The sequence below is a fragment of the Lutra lutra genome, chromosome 1 (assembly GCF_902655055.1).
Source record: "Lutra lutra chromosome 1, mLutLut1.2, whole genome shotgun sequence".
Taxonomy (NCBI): domain Eukaryota; kingdom Metazoa; phylum Chordata; class Mammalia; order Carnivora; family Mustelidae; genus Lutra; species Lutra lutra.
This window is the reverse complement of record NC_062278.1, coordinates 211,366,024-211,387,102: the sequence shown is the minus strand read 5'-3', so window position 1 is coordinate 211,387,102 and position 21,079 is coordinate 211,366,024. Positions and strand designations below refer to the sequence as shown.

Here is a 21,079-nt window from a genome sequence, read left to right as displayed (position 1 = left end):
ACCAAGAGAGAAAGGGGAGAGGGTTCAGTGCTTAGGTAAGGACATACAAAATATTAAATGTGGGTTGTTATCTGACATTTTATGGAAATCCTTTTCCCTTTTTCCCACATTACTTTCCATAAAACATCAATTTCTAATTCTTCTGTCTTATGTGGAATGATCTGGAGGATGTGTTGGAGGGCACATTGGTAACTGAAGATGGCAAAAGAGACATCACGGGTATGGGTCCCCATTTTAACAGATGTAAAATGTTGGTGGAGGCCACACAACATGTTAAGGAAGGAGTTACCTGCAACATTTGGTCTGTCTAACTCTCATGTTGTTCAGGAAACCATGTGTCTCAGGATCCAGGAAGGGGGACTTCCACTGGGTAAGTTCATACTCAGAGCTGCAGGTAGATATTTGAATTTCAGGAAGAAGATGTTTTATAATAATAAACCTATGAATGGCTATCACATATGAGTGTCTGCTGCTTGCCAAATGCGGGAAGTGTTTCCTATGCATTCACTCTTCTAAGACTCAAAATAAATTATTATTTCTCCCTATTTAGATATGACCCACATCTATTACTACTCTTATTTTTTTTCCTGAGAGATAGAGAAAGAGAGAGCTGGGTGGGGGGAGGGAGAGGGAGAGAATCTCAAGCAGTCCCCACTAGCACAAAGCTTGACCTTGGACTCCATTTGGACCCTGATATGATAAGCTGAGCCTAAATGAAGAGTGGGATGCTTAACCAGTGAAACCACCCAAGCACTCCAACTATTCACTTTTTTGAAATGTAGAAAATGCAAATCTGAGAGATGATTTGTGCCCAGACACAGTGCCCTGAAGTGGTGAAGCAGGAATTCATTACAATCTGCATGTGTGTGCCGTTGGTGATCAGGAATGCACCTCTCTCAGGTGCCTGCAGAGGGAAGTGTGGTCCTGACTGGGAGAGGAAGGCTGTCATTAGAAGGAATAGACACGCTTCAGGGTGGGAGGGCAGGTGCAGCCCTAGACACACACCCCCTCACACAGCCAGAGAGAAACACTGACTCCAGAGGAGTTACGGAGACACTTTGTGACACTTGTCACATTGACACTGACAACGAGACCCTGGGGTTCCATTTCATTATTTTATAATTATTGATGTTACTGACTAATGCCAACCCATCACACCTAAGAGGTCCTTTTCCAGAGCCTGTGACTGTGTTCCCTTCCCCAGCAAAAGGGACTGCATGCTGATGAGATGCAGTTAATCCTCTGAGGCAGAGGGATTGCCCTGGATCATCCAGATGGCCTTGCTATAACAGCAAGTGTCTTTCTAAAAGGGGGCAGGAGGGGTCAGACACAGAGAGAAGTAGGCAATGTGACACTGGAAGGAGGGATTGGAGTAGCTGAGTCAGGAACCTTGAGCCAAGGAATGCCTCAGCCTCTGGCAGCTGGGAAAGCAGGAGACAGAACCTCCCCTGGATCCCCTGAAGGACGCAGCCCTGCTCACACCTTGACTCACAGCTGGTGACCCTGATTTTGGCTTTTGGCCTTCAGCGTAGAGGAGAGTAGATGTGTGGTTTTAAGTCACTAGGTTTATGGGCTTTGTTACAGTAGCCCTAGAAAACTGATTCGTGAAATGACGTCCTGTCATTCTATGTGATTTGTTTCATTACAGAATTTGTTTCAAGCCAGATTCTTAGGCCATTCTTCTCTATGGAGAAGACTTAGGGCATTGCAATCACTCATGAGAAGGGCTGAGTATCCTTGGAAGTCCATCAGCAAAGATGGAGTCCTGATAGTCCAGCTGCAGGATTTGCTATTTGGCAACAAGGCCCTTGGGGTGTGTTGTGGAGACACACATGCTGTGAAGCTGTAGGATACCCAGCCCAGGGACTCTGGTCTACACCCAAAGAACTCAGCAGAGTAGGAACTGGAGGACACCAGGAAACTTTTCAGTGCTCAGTGTGGATTGTGTGAGCTTGGAAGGTGTGCTAAAACTCCTGTGAGATGAGCCCTCTGCATTATAATAAGGATACACAAATATACACATCATCAGAGAGAATGCTGAGTTGCAGGCGGCTTGACCTGGTGGAAATACACAAAGGAAAAACCACAAGGGATATAGAGATCTGGAACTCATCTCTTTAGTATGGAAAGACGGCATTTTTTTAAACATCTAATTTTATTTTATTTTTTTCACTAAACAAACACCTACCATGTATCCAACACCTATGGATCTATTCCACAGTACCTGTTTAGTATTCTCACATATTGAATCTCTACAACAGTCTTATGGAGAGAGTCATTATTATTCTCAACCCTGCTATCATATTTTCTTAAGACCAAACTGGCTATCAGGAGCTTAGGGGACTGAATTTTCTCTGGAAGCTTTTCTTTATGGCATTCTTGAGCTCCTTATTCCTGAGGCTGAAAATGATTGGGCTGAGAAAGGGGGTGAAGACTGTATAGGTGGTGGCCATCAGAGTGTTACTGTCCAAAGAATGGGAGTCTTTGGGCTTGAGGTAGATAATGGAGGCAAAACCATAGTGCACAATGACCACAGTGAGGTGGGACACACATGTGGAGAAGGTCTTGTGCCTGCCTTCAGCTGAGGGGATCCTCAATATGGCAGCCACAATGAAGACATAGGAGAGGATGATGAGGAATAAACATCCCATTAGAACTGTGACACATACCAGGATCACACCCAAGGTGACAGAAGATGTCTCCTTCCCACAGGCCAGCTTTAGGAGGGAAAGCACATGGCAGCCAATGTGATGGATCACATTAGACCCACAGAAGGTGAGACGAAAAACTATTAGGGTTACCATCATCCCTATGACTGAGCCACCAGCCCAGGACCAGGAAACTAGCCGGGCACAGGTGTGGGTGCTCATGAGCACGTTATACCACAGGGGGTGGCTGATGGCCACGTAACGGTCATAGCCCATGACTGTGAGCAGGAAGGAGTGGGTGAATCCGAATGTAAAGGAGAAGAACATCTGGCTGGCACAGGCCACAAAGGCAATGGTGTGGCGGGTTGAGAGCATGTCTACCAGCATGCGAGGGGTGAGGGTAACAGTTAACAGAATCTCAGAGGTAGACAAGGCGCACAAGAAAAGGTACATGGGTGTGTGCAGGCTGTGCTCATTCCAGACAGTGGCCATGATGATCAGGTTCCCCATCAGGGTGAACAGGTACATCAGCAGGTACAGCAGGAAGAAGGCAGGCAGGAGATGTGGTGGGAAGGTGGAGAAGCCTAGGAGGATGAATTCAGAAACCATGCTATAGTTCTGACCCGCCTCAGATGCTGCATCTGCTGAGACCAGAAAGGATATGAAGGCTCATGGTTTATCCTATGAAGGACAAGCATGGTTCAGCATCAGAAAACCTATCATGTGGCTGTTCACATCAATAAACTAAAAAAAAAACATAATTATTTCAATCTAGGCAGCAATCCTGGACTACTAAAGTTCAATTCCTATTTGTGACTTTAAAAATTGATTTTTTAAAAATTTTATTTTATTTTTTCAGTGTTCCAAGATTCATTGTTTATGCACCACACCCAGTAGTCCATGCAACACATACCCTCCTTATTACCCACCACCAGGCTCACCCATCTCCTCCTTCCCTCCCCTCCAAAACCCTCAGTTTGTTTCTCAGAGTCCATAGTCTCTCATGCGTCTTCTCCCCCTCTTCTATACCCCGATTCACTTTTCCTTTCCTTCTCCTAATGTCCTCCATGTTATTCCTTATGCTCCACAAGTAAGTGAAACCATATGATAATTGACTTTCTCTGCTTGACTTATTTCACTCAGCATAATCTCCTCCAGTCCCATCCATGTTGATGCAAAAGTTGGGTAATCCTCCTTTCTGATGGCTGCGTGATATTCCATTGTATATATAGATCATATCTTCTTTATCCACTCATCTATTGAAGGGCATCTTGGCTCTTTCCACATTTTGGCTATTGTGGACATTGCTGCTATGAACATTGGGGTACATATGGCCCTTCTTATTACTGGGTATTTACCCCAAAGATACAGATGTAATTTTAGCTATTCTGACTGATGTATGGTGGTATCTCATGGTGGTTTTGATTTGTATTTCCTTGATGGTAAGAGATGTGGAACATTTTTTTCATGTGTCTGTTGGCCATTTGGATGTCTTCTTTGGAGAATTATCTGTTCATGTCTTCTGCCCATTTCTTGACTGGATTATTTGTTTTCTGAGTGTTGAGTATGAGAAGTTCCTTAAGAGATCTTGGATACAGCCTTTTATGTATACTGTCATTTGCAAATATCTTCTCCCATTCCATGGGTTGTTTCTTAGTTTTGTTGACTGTTCCCTTTGTTGTGCAGAAGCTTTGTATCTTGATGAAGTCCCAAAAGTTCATTTTTGCTTTTCTTTCTCTTGCCTTTAGAGACATGTCTTGAAAGAAGTCACAGTGACCAATGTTGAAGAGGTTACTGCCTATGTTCTCTTCTAGGATTTTGATGGATTCTTGTGTCCCATTTAAATCTTTCATCCATTTTGAGTTTATCTTGGGTATGGTATAAGAGCAAGGTCCAGTTTCATCTTTCTGCATGTGACTGTCTAATTTTCCCAGCACCATTTATTGAAGAGAGTGCCTTTTTTCCATTGTATATTCTCTTTTTTCCATTTTTCTCCCATTGTATGTTCTTGCCTGATTTGTTACAGATTAGTTGACCACAGAGTTGAGGGTCCATTTCTGGGTTATTTATTCTGTTCCATTATTCTATGTGTCTGTTTTTGTGCTAGTACTATGCTGTCTTGATGATCACAGCTTTGCAATATACCTTGAAGTCAGGCATTGTGGTGTCCCCAGCTTTGGTTTTCTTTTTCAACATTCCCCTGGTAACTCAGGGTCTTTTCTGTTTCCATACAAATTTTAGAATTATTTGTTCCAGCTCTGTGAAAAATGTTGATGGTATTTCCCCCAATTCACTTTTCCTTTCCTTCTCCTAATGTTCTTCATGCTATTCCTTATGTTCCACAGGTAAGTGAAACTGTACATCCGACAATAGCCAAACTGCGGGAAGAGCTGAGATGCCCTTAAACAGACGAATGGATAAAGAAGATGTGGTTCTCAAACTCAACACACACAAAACAGATAATCATTTCAAAAAATGGGCAGAAGTCATGAACAGACACTTCTCCAATGAAGACATACAAATGGCTGAAAGACACATGAAAAAATGTACATCATCACTAGCCATCAGGGAGATTAAATCAAAGCCACATTGAGATTCCACCTTACACCAGTTAGAATGCCCCAAATTAACAAGACAGTAAACAACAAGTGTTGGAAAGGATGTGAAGAAAGGGGAGCCCTCTTACACTTTTGGTGGGGATGCAAGCTGGTGCAGCCATTTTGGAAAACAGTGTGGAGATTCCTTAAGAAATTAAAAATAGAGATTCCCTATGACCCTGCAATTGCACTACTGGGTATTTACCCCAAAGATACAGAGGTAGTGAAAAGAAGGGCCATCTGTATCCCAATGTACATAGCAGCAATGGCCACAATCGCCAAACTGTGGAAGGAACCAAGAGGCCCTTCGACGGGTGAATGGATAAGGAAGATGTGGTCCATATATACTATGGAGTATTGCTCCTCCATCAGAAAGGATGAATACCCAACTTTTGTATCAACATGGACAGAACTGGAAGGGATTATGCTGAGTGAAACAAGTCAAGCAGAGAGTCAATTATCATATGGTTTCGCTTATTTGTGGAGCATACAGAATAACACAGAGGACATGGGGAGATGGAGAGGAGAAGGGAGTTGGGGGAAATTGGAGGGGGAGATGAACCATGAGAAACTGTGGACTCTGAAAAACAATCTGAGGGTTTTGGAGGGGTGGGGAATGGGAGGTTGGGTGAGCCTGGTGGTGGGTATTATGGAGGGCACGTATTACATGGAGCCCTTGGTGTGGTGCATAAATAATGAATTCTGGAACACTGAAAAGAAATTAAAAAAATAAATAAAAATTGTAAAAAATAAACAAAAAGAAGATGTGGTCCATATATACAATGGAATATTATTCAGTCATCAGAAAGGATGAATACCCAACTTTTGCATCAACATGGATGGGACTGGAGGAGATTATGCTGAATGAAATAAGTCAAGCAGAGAGAGTTAATTATCATATGGTTTCACTTATTTGTGGAGCATAACAAATAGCATGGAGGACAAGGGGAGTTAGAGAGGAGAAGGGAGTTGAGGGAAATTGGAAGGGGAGGTGAACCATGAGAGACTATGGACTCTGAAAAACAATCTGAGGGTTTTGAAGGTGCAGGGGGTGGGAGGTTGGGGGAACCAGGTGGTGGGTATTAGAGAGGGCACAGATTGCATGGAGCACCTGGTGTGGTGCAAAAACAATGAATACTGTTACACTGAAAAGAAATAAAAAAAAAAGAAATAAGTCAAGCAGATATAAGCACACATCTCAAAGATTTTTTTCAACCCTCAAACATCTTAGCAATATTTATTGAATATTATTCTGTACTAGGCCATGAGGTACAAAGAGGAATTCAAAGGTGCTCCCACTGCAATGAATACAAATTAATAATAGTTAATAAAAATGTGATATGTGCCTTAATACCAACAGTGAGTATACAATGTACACATAGTAGGTAGAAAGAAGCAGCCCAGAAAAGTCAGGGAAACCTGGGACAAGTGGTCATTCTTAGATGAGGACCTAGGTGTATATCAGATAGAAAGTGATGGGAAGAAGAGGAGTGCAAGTAAGTGAGGACAATGCAGGCAGGGTACATGGGGGAAGCTAGGCAATGTGAAGTGATTGTATTCTGTGAATATTATGGTTAATATTAATAGTGCTCAGGCTAGGGAGTGGGACTACAAATCCTGGCTTTCCTACTGGTTCTCCCACTTACAGCTCCAGAGCTACAAATAAAATGTTTAGTTTCATTTTCTTTATCTAAAAAGGAAGGTTTTGTTACTTCGTGGGGTTGTTGGGAAGATCCAATGAGTTGAATCACATAAGGATTTTAATAGGTGCCTAACAAATTTTAAGTATTCACTAAGGGTTAAATATTACTATAAGGTGGTCATAGAGACAGACAGTGAGAAGACCTTCTAAGAATCTTAAAGATTCTTAAAAAGCTTCTTCTCAACATGAAATCAACTAAAACCTTCTTAGTTAACTAAGAATAAACACTGCAAAATTAACAAATAGTACATGAAGTGGGAAGCTAGGAGTGCCTTGTTTTAGGATCAGGAACAAGCCAAGTTACTCACTGTCTCTGCTGCTCATTAGCAGGGAAGAGAAAGCCAGGAGAGGTGCTTCAGGAAAGATATCAAAAGAAGGAATATCAGGATCAGAAGGGAAGAGATGTGATCATCTACCTAGAAATGTAAAAGAATGAAGGTGGGACATATTTGAGCAAAGACAGAAAGAACACAAGTTGCAGAAGACTAGATCAACTTCCCAAACTCACAGTATTCCCTATAGAATTACACTTGTAATAGTCAACGTTTAAGATAGAATTTAAGGGAAACATAAAATAACATTACCGATAGTGAGACAAACTGTAATGAGAAAGTGCTCATACATTTTGGTCTCATGATTTCTTTACACTAGAAACCTATTGAGTCCCCTGAAGGGTTTTTGTTCAAGGGAGTTATAACTCTCCATTCATACCATATTAGTAATGAAAATTGAGATTCTTTGAGACTATTAAATGAATAAATAATGAATTCTGGAACACTAAAAAGAAATTAAAAAAAATAAAAATTTAAAAAAATTTAAAAAAAGAAGATGTGGTCCATATATACAATAGAATATTATTCAGTCATCAGAAAGGATGAATACCCAACTTTTGCATCAACATGGATGGGACTGGAGGAGATTATGCTGAATGAAATAAGTCAAGCAGATATAAGCACACATTATTAACACATTAAAAAGAACAATAATCAACCATTGATTCAACCTAAAGGAACAATCAACTCATGCTAATATAAGAAATACTTTAGGAAAGTAGCTGGATTTTTAAAAACTCGTTTAGTGAGAAGTGTGGCTTTGTTCTGCATTTTAGCAAATTTGTCCAATGTTGGCTGGATGGAAGACAAGATGATGCTCATATCTGTTTCTGCATTCAGCCTGTGGCACTATGTGTTTTTAATTGAAACATATGACAAAAATACATCCTCTCCTTTATTGGGAAATTGAGGACCTGATGACCTCCCAAAAGTGTCTCCAGGGCCCCAGGGATCCTCATATCACACTTTGAAAACCTTTGATGTAAAATATCTAGGAATTAACCAAGCATATGCAGTATCTCCAAGGACAGAATTTTTTAAAATTTTATTTTATTTTTCCAGTGTTCCAAGATTCATTGTTTAAGCACCACACCCAGTGCTCCATGCAATACATGCCCTTCTTAATACCCACCACCAGGCTCATCCAACTTCCCCCCCCGCTCCCCTCCAAAACCCTCAGTTTGTTTCTCAGAGTCCACAGACTGTCATGGCTCATCTCCCCCTCCAATTTCCCCCAACTCAGTTCTTCTCTCCTTCCAATGTCCTCTGTGTTATTCCTTATGCTCCACAAGTGAAACCATATGATAATTGACTCTCTCTGCTTGATTTGTTTCACTCACATAGTGTCCTCCAGTCCCGTCCATGTTGATACAAAAGTTGGGTATTCATCCTCTCTGATGGAGGAGCAATAACTCCATCGTATATACAGACCACATCATCTTTATCCATTTGTCTGTTGAAGGGCATCTTGGTTCTTTTCACGTTTGGCGATTGTGGCCATTACTGCTATGAACATTGGGATACAGATGGCCCTTCTTTTCACTACCTCTGTATCTTTGGGGTAAATACCCAATAGTGCAATTGCAGGGTCATAGGGAAGCTCTATTATTAATTTCTTAAGGAAACTCCACACTGTTCTCCAAAGTGCCTGCACCAACTTACATTCCCACCAACAGTGTAAGAGTGCTCCCCTTTCTCCACATCCCCTCCAACACATGTTGTTTCCTGTCTTGCTAATTTTGGCCATTCTAAGTGGTGTAAGGTGGTATCTCAATGTGGTTTTAATTCGAATCTCCCTGATGGCTAGTGACGATGAACATTTTTTCATGTGTCTGATAGCCATTTGTAGGTCTTCATTGGAGAAGTGAAGGACAGAAATTTTAATCACAGATAGATATGTAGAAGATAGTATGGATACATGGAAAATATGGAAACCACTGTGCTCTCTTGAATGGGGTAAGCTAATATAGCAATTACATCAGTTCTTCCTCAAATTATATTCAGTGCAACTGCATTTATAGTGGGTATTAAGAAGGGCACATAATGCATGGAACACTGGATGTGGTGCATAAACAATAAAATCTTGGAACACTGACAAAATAAAGTAAAATTTAAAAAAATAATAAAGGCAGTACATGTTGTAACACATAAAACAAGGAGTTAAATTTAAGAACTATCTTAAACTTCTTTCTGAAAGATAGTAAGTGAAAAGGCATACTGGTCTTCTAAAAAGGGAGTACACAAGAGAGAGAGAGATATCCCTCCCCACATAGAGACTCACTATTGACTAGGGATCATTTTAAAAAATGTGACAGACACATAGAACAGTGGAACAGAGTAGAGAGCCCAGACATGGACCCTCAACTCTATGGTCAAATAATCTTCGACAAAACAGGAAAAAATATACAGTGGAAAAAAGACAGTCTCTTCAATAAATTGTGCTGGGAAAACTGGACAGCTATATGTAGAAGAATGAGACTCGACCATTCTCTTACACCGTACACAAAAATAACCTCAAAATGGTTAAAAGACCTCAACATGAGACAAGAATCCATCAGAATCCTAGAGGAGAACATAGGCAGTAATCTCTTCGATATCAGCCACAGCAACTTCTTTCAAGATATGTTTCCAAAGGCAAAGAAAACAAAAGCGAAAATAAACTTTTGGGACTTCATCAAAATCAAAAGCTTCTGCACAGCAAAGGAAACAGTCAAGAAACAAAGAGGCAACCCACGGAATGGGAGAAGATATTTGCAAATGACAGTACAGACAAAAGGTTGATATCCAGGATCTATAAAGAACTCCTCAAACTCAACACACATGAAACAGACAGTCATATCAAAAAATGGGCAGAAGATATGAACAGACACTTCTCCAATGAAGACCTACAAATGGCTATCAGACACATGAAAAAATGTTCATCGTCACTAGCCATCAGGGAGATTCGAATTAAAACCACATTGAGATACCACCTTACACCACTTAGAATGGCCAAAATTAGCAAGACAGGAAACAACATGTGTTGGAGGGGATGTGGAGAAAGGGGAGCACTCTTACACTGTTGGTGGGAATGTAAGTTGGTGCAGGCACTTTGGAGAACAGTGTGGAGTTTCCTTAAGAAATTAATAATAGAGCTTCCCTATGACCCTGCAATTGCACTACTGAGCATTTACCCCAAAGGTACAGATGGAGTGAAAAGAAGGGCCATCTGTACTCCAATGTTTATAGCAGCAATGGCCACGGTCGCCAAAATGTGGAAAGAACCAAGATGCCCTTCAATGGACGAATGGATAAGGAAGATATGGTCCATATACACTATGGAGTATTATGCCTCCATCAGAAAGGATGAAAACCCAACTTTTGTAGCAACATGGATGGGACTGGAAGAGATTATGCTGAGTGAAATAAGTCAAGCAGAGAGAGCCAATTATCATATGGTTTCACTTATTTGTGGAGCATAACAAATAGCATGGAGGACAAGGGGAGTTAGAGAGGATAAGGGAGTTGGGGGAAATTGGAAGTGGAGGTGAACCATGAGAGACTATGGACTCCGAAAAACAATCTGAATGGTTTGAAGAGGTGGGGGGGGTGGAAGGTTGGGGGAACCAGGTGGTGGGTATTGGAGAGGGCACGGATTGCATGGATCACTGGGTGTAGTGCAAAAACAAGGAATACTATTATGCTGAAAAAAAATAAAATAAAAAAAATATGACAATGGAACAGACGTGTATGATCATGCTGGTTGGATATCTCAGTAAATATCCCTGCTTGATTCTAAACACAATATGTGATAAAGGTGGGAGTCCAATTCAAATGGAAAAAATGGATTGTTGCTGGTTTGTCTTGGAAAACTCGTGGGTTTATGAAGTGGTGCAAATCTGGATTCCTGCCCAAGACAACAACCAAAATAGATGGATTTTATGCATCAAGTGAAATATAAATTTAATAGGAAAGAGTGTAGGAGAATAAACTTGTGATTTCAGAGTGAAGAAGGACTTCTTAACCAAAACTCAAAACCACAAATATTAAGGTGATATGGAGAAAGGAGAACCCTTTTACACTGTTGATGGGAATGCAAACTGGTACAGTCACTTAAAAACAGCATGGAGATTCCTCAAAAAGTTCAAAATAGAACTACCCTGTATCCAGCAATTGCACTACTACATATTTACCAAAAGAACAAAAAAATAGAAATTTAAAGGTATACATGCACCCTGATGTTTATAGAAGCATTATCTGCAATAGCTAAATTATGGGAACAGCTCAAGTGTTGGATAAAGAAGATGTGGTTTCTATATACGATAGAATATTACTCAGCCATCAAAAGAATGAAATCTTGCTGTTTGCAACAGCATGATGGAACTAGAGAGTATTATGCTAAATGAAATAAGCCAGTTAGGGAAAGACAAATATCATATGATTTCACTCATATGTGGAATTTAAGAAACAGACAAAGGAGCAAAGGGAAAAAAAGGGAGAGAGTGACTCTTAACTATAGAGAAAAGAGACTCTTAACTATAGAGAAAAAACTCTTGGTTACCAGAGGAGAGAGAGTAGGGGGTAGGAGAAATAGGTGATGGGAACTGAGGTGTACACTTGTTGTGATGAACACGGGGTATTGTATGGAAATGGTGAATTAGTATATTGAACACCTGAAACTAGTATTACACCATATGTTAACTAGGGAGATTGAAATAACAACTTAAAAAATACACAAAATGTGTATATACGTGTTTTATGTATAAAGGAACATTTGAATTTCATAAGCGTATCTTCTGTAGGTGCTGATGCCATTCTCTGGAGAAAAATGCTAACTACTCAGAAAAGGAAACAGAAAAGTTCCTCAAGGATTTTGTTCAACAACAACAACAACAACAACAACAACAACAACAACAACAAAAACAAAGGATATCAAGGATCCATGAATAGGCAGGTGGAATTTGGGGAAAGAAACTGCATTGCTGAAAATTGACCAGGAAGCACTATCTAGAATAAGTAAGACACATTCAGAATGTGTTCTCAATGCAGAAATGAGCCAAGGATATGAGCAAAGAACTCACAGATGGGGTTTCACAGACACAGGGAAGGGTGGTTTTAGACAAGGAAAGCGCAGAATAAAACCACCGTGCACTTTCACTGTACACCTAATTCATTTCCCCAGACTAGAAAGTGCCTGGTGTTAATTGAAATATGGAGAGAAAACAATACTGATGGCCTCTTGGTGAGAACCAAGAATGCAGAAGAACGGATTTCACCTGCTCTGTGCAACAGCACATGATTTCCTGAGCATGTATCTTGATTGTTCACACCTGTCTGAAGGGAGAATGTCAGAGGATGTTTCAGTAGCATTGCTTGAAGTGGGGAAATGGACAAGCCTGCTTGGGAACTGTAATTGGGAAGAGGGCAGTTCACATGGGCTGGATGCAACTGTTGGGGCCCAAGCAGGAGTTTGATGTACACACAGAGGGTAAAGGAACCTGTAAAATGATCTTAAGTAAATGAAGCAAAAGCAGATAAACACTCAAGCATAATTCCATTGGGCCCATGAAAAATAGAGCACCTGAAATTACTTTAGATGATGCTGTAATGGGGTATACATGTTTCTATACATTTCTCAAAACCCAAGGATGGGTAACACAGTCAACCCTAATATAATATAATATAATATAATATAATATAATATAATATAGGGCGCCTGGGTGGCTCAGTGGGTTAAGCTGCTGCCTTCGGCTCAGGTCATGATCCCAGAGTCCTGGGATCGAGTCCCGCATCGGGCTCGCTGCTCAGCAGGAAGCCTGCTTCCCTTCCTCTCTCTCTGCCTGCCTCTCTGCCTACTTGTGATCTCTCTCTGTCAAATAAATAAATAAAATCTTTAAAAATATATATAATATAATATAATATAATATAATATAAGTTAAGTTAAGTTAAGTTAAGTTGAGTTAATAATTATGTATCTATCCATATTGGATCACCAACTGGAACAAATGCACCACAAGAATGCCATATTGTATAGCCTTCAGCAATGCTGGCCTCAACTCACCAGATGCCAGTAGCATCCCCTCCCTCCCATGAGCTCTGATAACCAGGAGGTCCTCCAGGCAAGTACAAACATTTTGCATTGGATGTGCAGAATCAGCCCCAAACAAGAATGCAGACTTAGAAGGTGCAAAGGGCACAAGGCTGTGTGAGAACCCAGGACCCAGAGTGAGCAACCTGAGAATAACCCCAGCAGTTCCCCAAGGCTAAAAGCCTATCTTATGACCCTTCTCCTAGACTCTGTCCCCATCCCAGGTTTTGGTCTTGCTCCCCACAACTGTACAAATATCACCACCTACCCTGTCCCTCCTGGTCCTCCTCAGTCTGGGCTATCTCTTCCAGGAAGCAGCCAGCAGGGGAGGGCAGAAGAAGCTCCCCTGCCTGAGGCTGTCAGTGGCACACAGCAGCAGGTGTGGGGCCAGACCTTGAGGCTCCTGAATGCTCTGTGCTTTACCCCTGCTGCAGCTTCCCAACAGGCTGCTCTCCAGGGCCTCCCTGGGACACCAACCTGCAAGGTCTGCCCTCAGAGTCTGGAGAGGCCAGGAAGATCATCAGAGGGCCTCTGGGGACCCGCAGCCTCTATTCCTTCCTCCAGTAGCCCAACACAACCAAGGCTCCCTATTGTTCTCTCTGCCCTGAGCGCCCCAGCCCCTTCTGAGGCCTAGGAACTCCCAGTCTTGGGAGAGACAGGACTGGATTAGATGCCCTCAGCCAGTTGGGGTCAGAGCAGGGTCAGAGGGAAGAAAGGAGCTGGAGTGGCCCAGAGTGGGAATTCAGGGCTTTGCCCTGGGGTCAAGGCAGCTGGAAGGCTTCCAGAATAAAGGTAATTTAGAGCTGGGTCTTAGAGAATCTCTTCTCGTGGTCAGTGGAAGTGTTCAGTATCTTCTGGCCAAAGTGAAAAGCCCCACTTCTCTTGGTGGATTTACCTTGTGTTGTCATGGTGATCCAGCCAGAGAATTCACATTAGTATGTGCATCCTTGGGATGTAATAACACATTTGGTCTTTGTCCAGGTCCTAAGACACAGCCCCTAAGCCCCTGTCTCAGGAGTGATAATAGTAGCTTCTGTATGCTAATAAGATGAATGGTGGCTGGAGGCCCCATCTCTCCTTGTGGTCAAGTTCTTCCCTATCCCTGTTTTCCTGGTAGTCCAGGCCAAAGAATCTACATTAACATCTGCTTCTCTGTGATATAGTCAAACTAATATTTTGTTTCTTGTGTGTCTTTGTCTACTGACCATCTGATGAGAGTCTTTGTATGCCCATGAGATGACTGGAGGCTGTGGGTTTAACATTACAAAGTATCTGCTGCCTCCAGCTCTAATACCTGGCCTCATCTTTGAGTAATAGTTTTCTAGGAAGATCCAGGAAGATCCAGGAAGTTCTCCTTCCCAAATGCTCAGACATATGCTTTACCAAACCCCCAGCATGGGGATCAGACAGGCCTAACATTCCATGTGACCCCCTTCATTCATGTGTTGTGTGACCTCCACCAGCATTTCTCCTCTGCATAATAATAGTACCCATACCATTGACCTCTCTTCTGTCATTTGAGATAGCACTGTGCTCTCCAGCAGATCCTCTAGATAGATTCAAGTGAAACAGGAATGAGAACTTGATGTTTTACTGAAGGTAATGTGGGGAAAAGGGAAAGGGATTTCCATAAGATGTCAGTTAGCAACACAGTTTTAATATTCTGCATGTTCTTATCCAAACACTGAACATCTCCTCCCTTAGCTCTTTCCCTCTCACTCCCTTCCTCTTTCTCTTTACTTCACATTCAGACATCCTTCAGTCAACTAAGATCAACATAGAAACTTATTTAGGGTCAATCCCCTCCAAAGACAGCGAGAACTATAAAGAGTCAGCCATCTTCTTGGAGACAAATACTTTATTTTCTCTTGTGCATATGTTATAATTAAAAGATAATACCTATACAACACTGGACACAGTGCCTAATAAGAAAAGTCCCAATGCTGGTGGCATTTATCATTTTGCTTACTCTTGTTGTCCTTATGGTGGAGGAGGGGAAGTTCTGCCCTACTTGTCCATGCAAGAAGAACCATTGCCATCAGTGGCCCGACACATCATTGTGATGCCCCCCACTGGCCCATAGGTAAATAACTCATTCTTAGACATAGGTACTGGGACGGACTTCATCACATGGTGTCAAGAATGAGAGATGGTGATCACTAGAGGCTATGCAAGAGGGAACAAATTGAAAACAAATTGAAGGGGGGAAAAAAAGAACGTCTACCACGCATCCAACACCTATGGATGCATCCCACGATACCTATTTAGTATTCTCATATACTAAATCTCTATGACAGTCCTATGGAGATAGTCATTACTATTCCCAGCTCTGCTATCATATTTCCTTGTGACCAAACTGGCCATCAGGAGCTTAGGGGACTGAATTTTCTCTGGAAACTTTTCTTTATGGCATTCTTGAGCTCCTTATTCCTGAGGCTGAAAATGACTGGGCTGAGAAAGGGAGTGAAGACTGTATAGGTGGTGGCCATCAGAGTATTACTGTCCATAGAATGGGATCCCTTGGGCTTGAGGTAGATCATGGAGGCAAAACCATAGTGCACAATGACCACAGTGAGGTGGGACACACATGTGGAGAAGGTCTTGTGCCTGCCTTCAGTTGAGGGGATCCTCAATATGGCAGCCACAATGAAGACATAGGAGAGCATGATGAGGAATAAACATCCCATCAGAGCTGTGACACACACCAGGATCACACCAAAGGTGACAGAAGATGTCTCCTTCCCACAGGCCAGCTTTAGGAGGGAAAACACGTGGCAGCCAAAGTGTTGGATCACATTAGACCCACAGAAGGTGAGACGAAAAACTATCAGGGTCACCATCATCCCTATGACTGAGCCACCAGCCCAGGTCCAGGACACCAGATGGGCACAGGTGTGGGTGCTCATGAGCACATTGTAGCGCAGGGGGTGGTAGATGGCCACATAGCGGTCATAGCCCATGATCATAAGCAGGAAGGAGTGGGTGAAGCCAAATGTGAAAGAGAAGAACATCTGACTGGCACAGGCCACAAAGCTGATGGAATGGTGGCTGGAGAGCATGTCAACCAGCATGCGAGGTGTGACAGCAACAGTGAACAGAATCTCGGAGGTAGACAGGACACATAAGAAGAGGTACATGGGTGTGTGCAGGCTGTGCTCACTCCAGACAGTGACCATGATGAGCAGGTTCCCCAACAGGGTGAACAGGTACATCAGCAGGTACAGCAAGAAGAGGATGGGCAGGAGATGCTGTGGGAAGGTGGAAAAGCCCACGAGGATGAATTCAGATACCATGCTATAGTTCTGACCAGCCTCGGATGCTGCATCTGCTCAGATCATGGAGGAAATGAAGGCGACCAGAATAAAAATCATAAAGATAATGAATCTGTATAACAATAACCTTAAAAAATCTACAAAATGGAGGAACTTTAGATACAGTGTGTTAGGATTGGGAAAATGACAAGGATACTCACTGTTTCTGCTGTTCTTTAGCATGGAACTGAAAGCCGTGAGTGGTGCTCTAAGGAAAAAAAAGAAAGAAGATATGTAAGAATTGGAAAGGAAGAGACCTGTTTAACTGACAGAAAAAGCAAAAGAATGAAATCAGAACATACCCAGTGTGAGAGAGCACTGAGCTGTAGAAGACAAGATTTGCTTCTAAAAACCAGTATTTCTCATAGAATTACACCAATAGTCATCATTCAAAGTATGAATTTGAAGTAAAAAGTAAGATACCATTCCCACAAGTGACACAAAGTATAAAGAAACAGCTCTCTAGCATTTTGGTCTGGTGATTTCTTTACACTCAAGAAAAGTTGAGCCTCTAATGGGCTTTTGTTTGGGGGCATTATCACTCCCCATGTTCACCAGATTAGAAAGAAACACAGATTTTCTGACAATATTCAATTATGGATACATTCTAAAGAAGAATCAACCTGTTCAATGTCAATGTAAGTAACAATTATTTAGGAAAGTAGCTACTTGCATTCCCACCAACAGTGTAAGAGGGTTCCCCTTTCTCTACATCCTCTCCAACACATGTGCAGCCACTTTGGAAAACAGTGTGGAGATTCCTCAAGAAATTAAAAATAGAGCTTCCCTATGACCCCGTCATTGCACTACTGGGTATTTACCCCAAAGATACAGATGTAGTGAAAAGAGGGCCATCTATACCCCAATGTTTATAGCAGCAATGGCCATGGTCACCAAAATGTGGAAAGAACCAAGATGCCCTTCAACGGATGAATGGATAAGGAAGATGTGGTCCATATACACTATGGAGTATTATGCCTCCATCAGAAAGGATGAATACCCAACTTTTGTAGCAACATGGATGGGACTAGAAGAGATTATGCTGAGTGAAATAAGTCAAGCAGAGAGAGTCAATTATCATATGGTTTCACTTATTTGAGGAGCATAACAAATAGCATGGAGGGCAAGGGGAGATGGAGAGGAGAAGGGAGTTGAGGGAAATTGGAAGGGGAGGTGAACCATGAGAGACTATGGACTCTGAAAAACAATCTGAGGGTTTTGAAGAGGCGGGAGGTGGGAGGTTGGGGGAACCAGGTGGTGGGTATTGGAGAGGGCACGGATTGCATGGAGCACTGGGTGTGGTGCAAAAACAATGAATACTGTTATGCTGAAAAAAAAAACAAAAATAAAAAATAAAAGCAAAAAACCCCACAATGAATACTGTTACGCTGAAAAGAAATTAAAAAAAAAAAGTTAAGTGAAGGGAAAAGGTAAAAAAAAATGACAAATAATTTGTAACCTAAAATAATCACAAAATTAGTAAATAAATGTTTGTACAAAAAAAAGAAAGGAAAGTAGCTACTTTTACAAAATTAACATTTAGTGACAAGAAGGATTTCTCCTCCTCCTCCTCCTCCTCCTCCTCCTCCTTCTGCTCCTTCTCCACCTCCTCCTCCTCCTCCTTATTCTTCTTTTTACATTTTAGCAATTTGTCTCATGCTGGCTCGGTGGGAAACAAGATGATGCTTGTATCTACTTCTTCATTCAGGCTGTGGCAATATGTGGCTGTAGTTGAAGCATATGATGAAAATACATCCTCACCTTCATTGGAAAACTGAGAACCTGATGGTCCCCCCAAAATGGTCTCTGGGACCCCAGGGTCCTCATATCACACTTTGGAAGCCTCTGTTGTAAAATATCTAGGAATCAATCAAGCACATGAATGCCTCCAAATTCAGAAATTTTTACCTTTAATAAAATCAGGTGATTTGAATACATAGAGAAAGATCTACACTCTCAGATGAGGTCAGCGAGTATGGAAATGATAACACTTCTTCCTCAAATCAGAGCACCAGAGCAACTACACTTTCAGTGAATCAGCTGTACATCTCATAGCAGTTTCCTCAAATCCCTTCTGAAAACTAAGGTCAGTGCAAAACCATACTAATCTTCTAAAAGTGGAGTCAGTAGGAAAGAAATGCTCTGGCGGGTGTGAAGACTCATCATAGACATTATACACATCATAGTCATTTTTAAGTGTGAACCTGGAACGGACACAGACACTGATCAAATTGATTGGATACCTCAGAAAATATCCCCAAATGAGTCACTGCTTAACATGTGCTAAAGGTGGGAGCACAAATCAAAGGGAAAAGGTGGATTGTTTAGGAGTTTGTGGTGGGAAAACTGGTCCTTTTATGGAGCAAACTTAGTCTGAATTTCTGCCCAAGACCATATGCAAAGGTGGATTCCAGGATTCAAGACATGAATACGAAAAATATGACCGTGGGAAGTTAATAGGAGAAGGTATAGGAGAAGAATTTTGTTGATCTAGGGTTGGAGAAGGACTTCTTTTTTTTTTTTTTAGAGTTATTTTTAATTTTTTTATTTTTTCAACATAACAGTGTTCATTATTTTTGCACCACACCCAGTGCTCCATGCAATCCGTGCCCTCTACAATACCCACCACCTGGTGCCCCCAACCTCCCACCCCCCACCCCTTCAAAATTCTCAGATCGTTTTTCAGAGTCCATAGTCTCTCATGGTTCACCTCCCCTTCCAATTTCCCTCAACTCCCTTCTCCTCTCCATCTCCCCTTGTCCTCCATGCTATTTGTTATGCTCCACAAATAAGTGAAACCATATGATAATTGACTCTCTATGCTTGACTTATTTCACTCAGCATAATCTCTTCCAGTCCCGTCCATGTTGCTACAAAACTTGGGGATTCATCCTTTCTTTTTTCTTTTTTTTTTTTTTTACAGCTTTATAAACATACAAGCTTTATCCCCAGGGGTACAGGTCTGCGAATCGCCAGGTTTACACACTTCACAGCACTCACCATAGCACATACCCTCCCCAATATCCATAACCCCACCCCCCTCTCCCAACCCCCTCCCCCCATCAACCCTCAGTTTGTTTTGTGAGATTAAGAGTCACTTATGGTTTGTCTCCCTCCCAATCCCATCTTGTTTCATTTTGGAGAATGACTTCTTAAACAAACTTCAGAAACACCAACATTAGGTGTTTTTGAAAGAATGAAAACATCAACAGGAAGAGTATTTGTTCAACAAATGATGTTCTGGATCCAGCTAAGAGTAGATGGAAAGGTGAGGAAAGATCACTGTCATTGTCCACAGCTGACCAGGGAACATGATGTAGAATAAACAAAAAACCAGTTCCATCTACAAGAAGTAGAAATCTCAATGCAGAAATGAACAAAGGTGTGAGCAGAGAGCAGACATTGGGTATAGCACAAGCAAATGAAAACAGGCTAAAAAGAAAGAGAGAGAGAGAGAAGAAGGGAGAGAAAGGAAGAGAAATGCAGTGGAAATTCAGTGTCTACGTATTTAAGGTCCCAAATTAGAAAGTGCCCAGTGCTGATCAGGTATGGGGAGAAAGCAATATTAGTCCACTGCCTGTGAGAACTAGAGGGTTAAAACTAAGAGTTCCTGTGCTCTATGCACTAGCACATGTGCTCCTGAGTATCTATCTCCATTGCTGACAGGTATTTATAAGGGAACATGTCAGGGAATGTTTTGTAACATTGCTTGTAGTGGGGAATGTGGAAAGTGCTTGTCCATAAGTGGAAAGAGGGCAGGTCACATGGGCTGGATGCAACTACTAGAGCTCCAGACAGAATTTGATGCACACACAGCAGCATAAATGAACCTGTAAAATGAACTTGAGTGAATGAAGCATAAGCACGTGAACACTCTAGCATAATTCCATTTGGGTACATGACAATTAAAGCACCTGAAATATTCTGGATGATGCCATAATGGTGTGTACAAGTCACCGTACATTTGCCCAAATCCAAGAATGTGAAATGTAGACTGTGAACCCTAATGTAACCTGTGGGTTGAGTTAATAATAATTTATCCATATTGGTTCACCAACTGGAACAATTGCACCACAAGAATACCAGATTGTACAATCTTTATCAGCAAACCTGGCCTCCACTCACCAGATGCCAGTAGCATCCCTTACCTTCTCAGGAGCAGGGACAACCAAAAGGTCCTCCATGCATGTGCAAACATTTGAGGAGGGGGAGTAGGAGCCCCAAACAGGAATGCAGACTTACAAGCTGCAATGGGCACTAGGCTGAGAAAGAACTTAAGACCCAGAATGGGCAACCTAAGAAGAACCCCAGCAGTTGCCCAAGGCTAAGAGCCTGTCTTATGACCCTTCTCCCAGACCCTGTTCCATCACCAGTCTGGGCGTTGCTTCCCACAACTGTATGAGTGTTGCCACCTACCTGTCC

The 21,079-nt window shown here is 41.9% G+C and overlaps 2 protein-coding genes across 2 annotated transcripts; both read right to left on the bottom strand.

The window, feature by feature from the left end:
• Positions 1-2,327: 2,327 nt before the first annotated feature.
• LOC125091548 (olfactory receptor 10H4-like) lies at positions 2,328-3,266 on the bottom strand. The gene has a single exon (XM_047715183.1). It carries the CDS (start codon positions 3,255-3,257, stop codon positions 2,328-2,330), a length of 930 nt encoding a protein of 309 aa, XP_047571139.1. The 5' UTR covers positions 3,258-3,266.
• Positions 3,267-15,709: 12,443 nt separating this feature from the next.
• Positions 15,710-16,648, bottom strand: LOC125083114 (olfactory receptor 10H4-like). The gene has a single exon (XM_047699075.1). The coding sequence runs from the start codon at positions 16,637-16,639 to the stop codon at positions 15,710-15,712; it is 930 nt and encodes a 309-aa protein (XP_047555031.1). The 5' UTR covers positions 16,640-16,648.
• Between the last annotated feature and the right edge of the window lie 4,431 nt (positions 16,649-21,079).

Coding starts and splice junctions, on each gene's coding strand:
- LOC125091548 (XM_047715183.1), bottom strand. CDS start 3,257: ATGGTTTCTGAATTCATCCTCCTAGGCTTCTCCACCTTCCCACCACAT.
- LOC125083114 (XM_047699075.1), bottom strand. CDS start 16,639: ATGGTATCTGAATTCATCCTCGTGGGCTTTTCCACCTTCCCACAGCAT.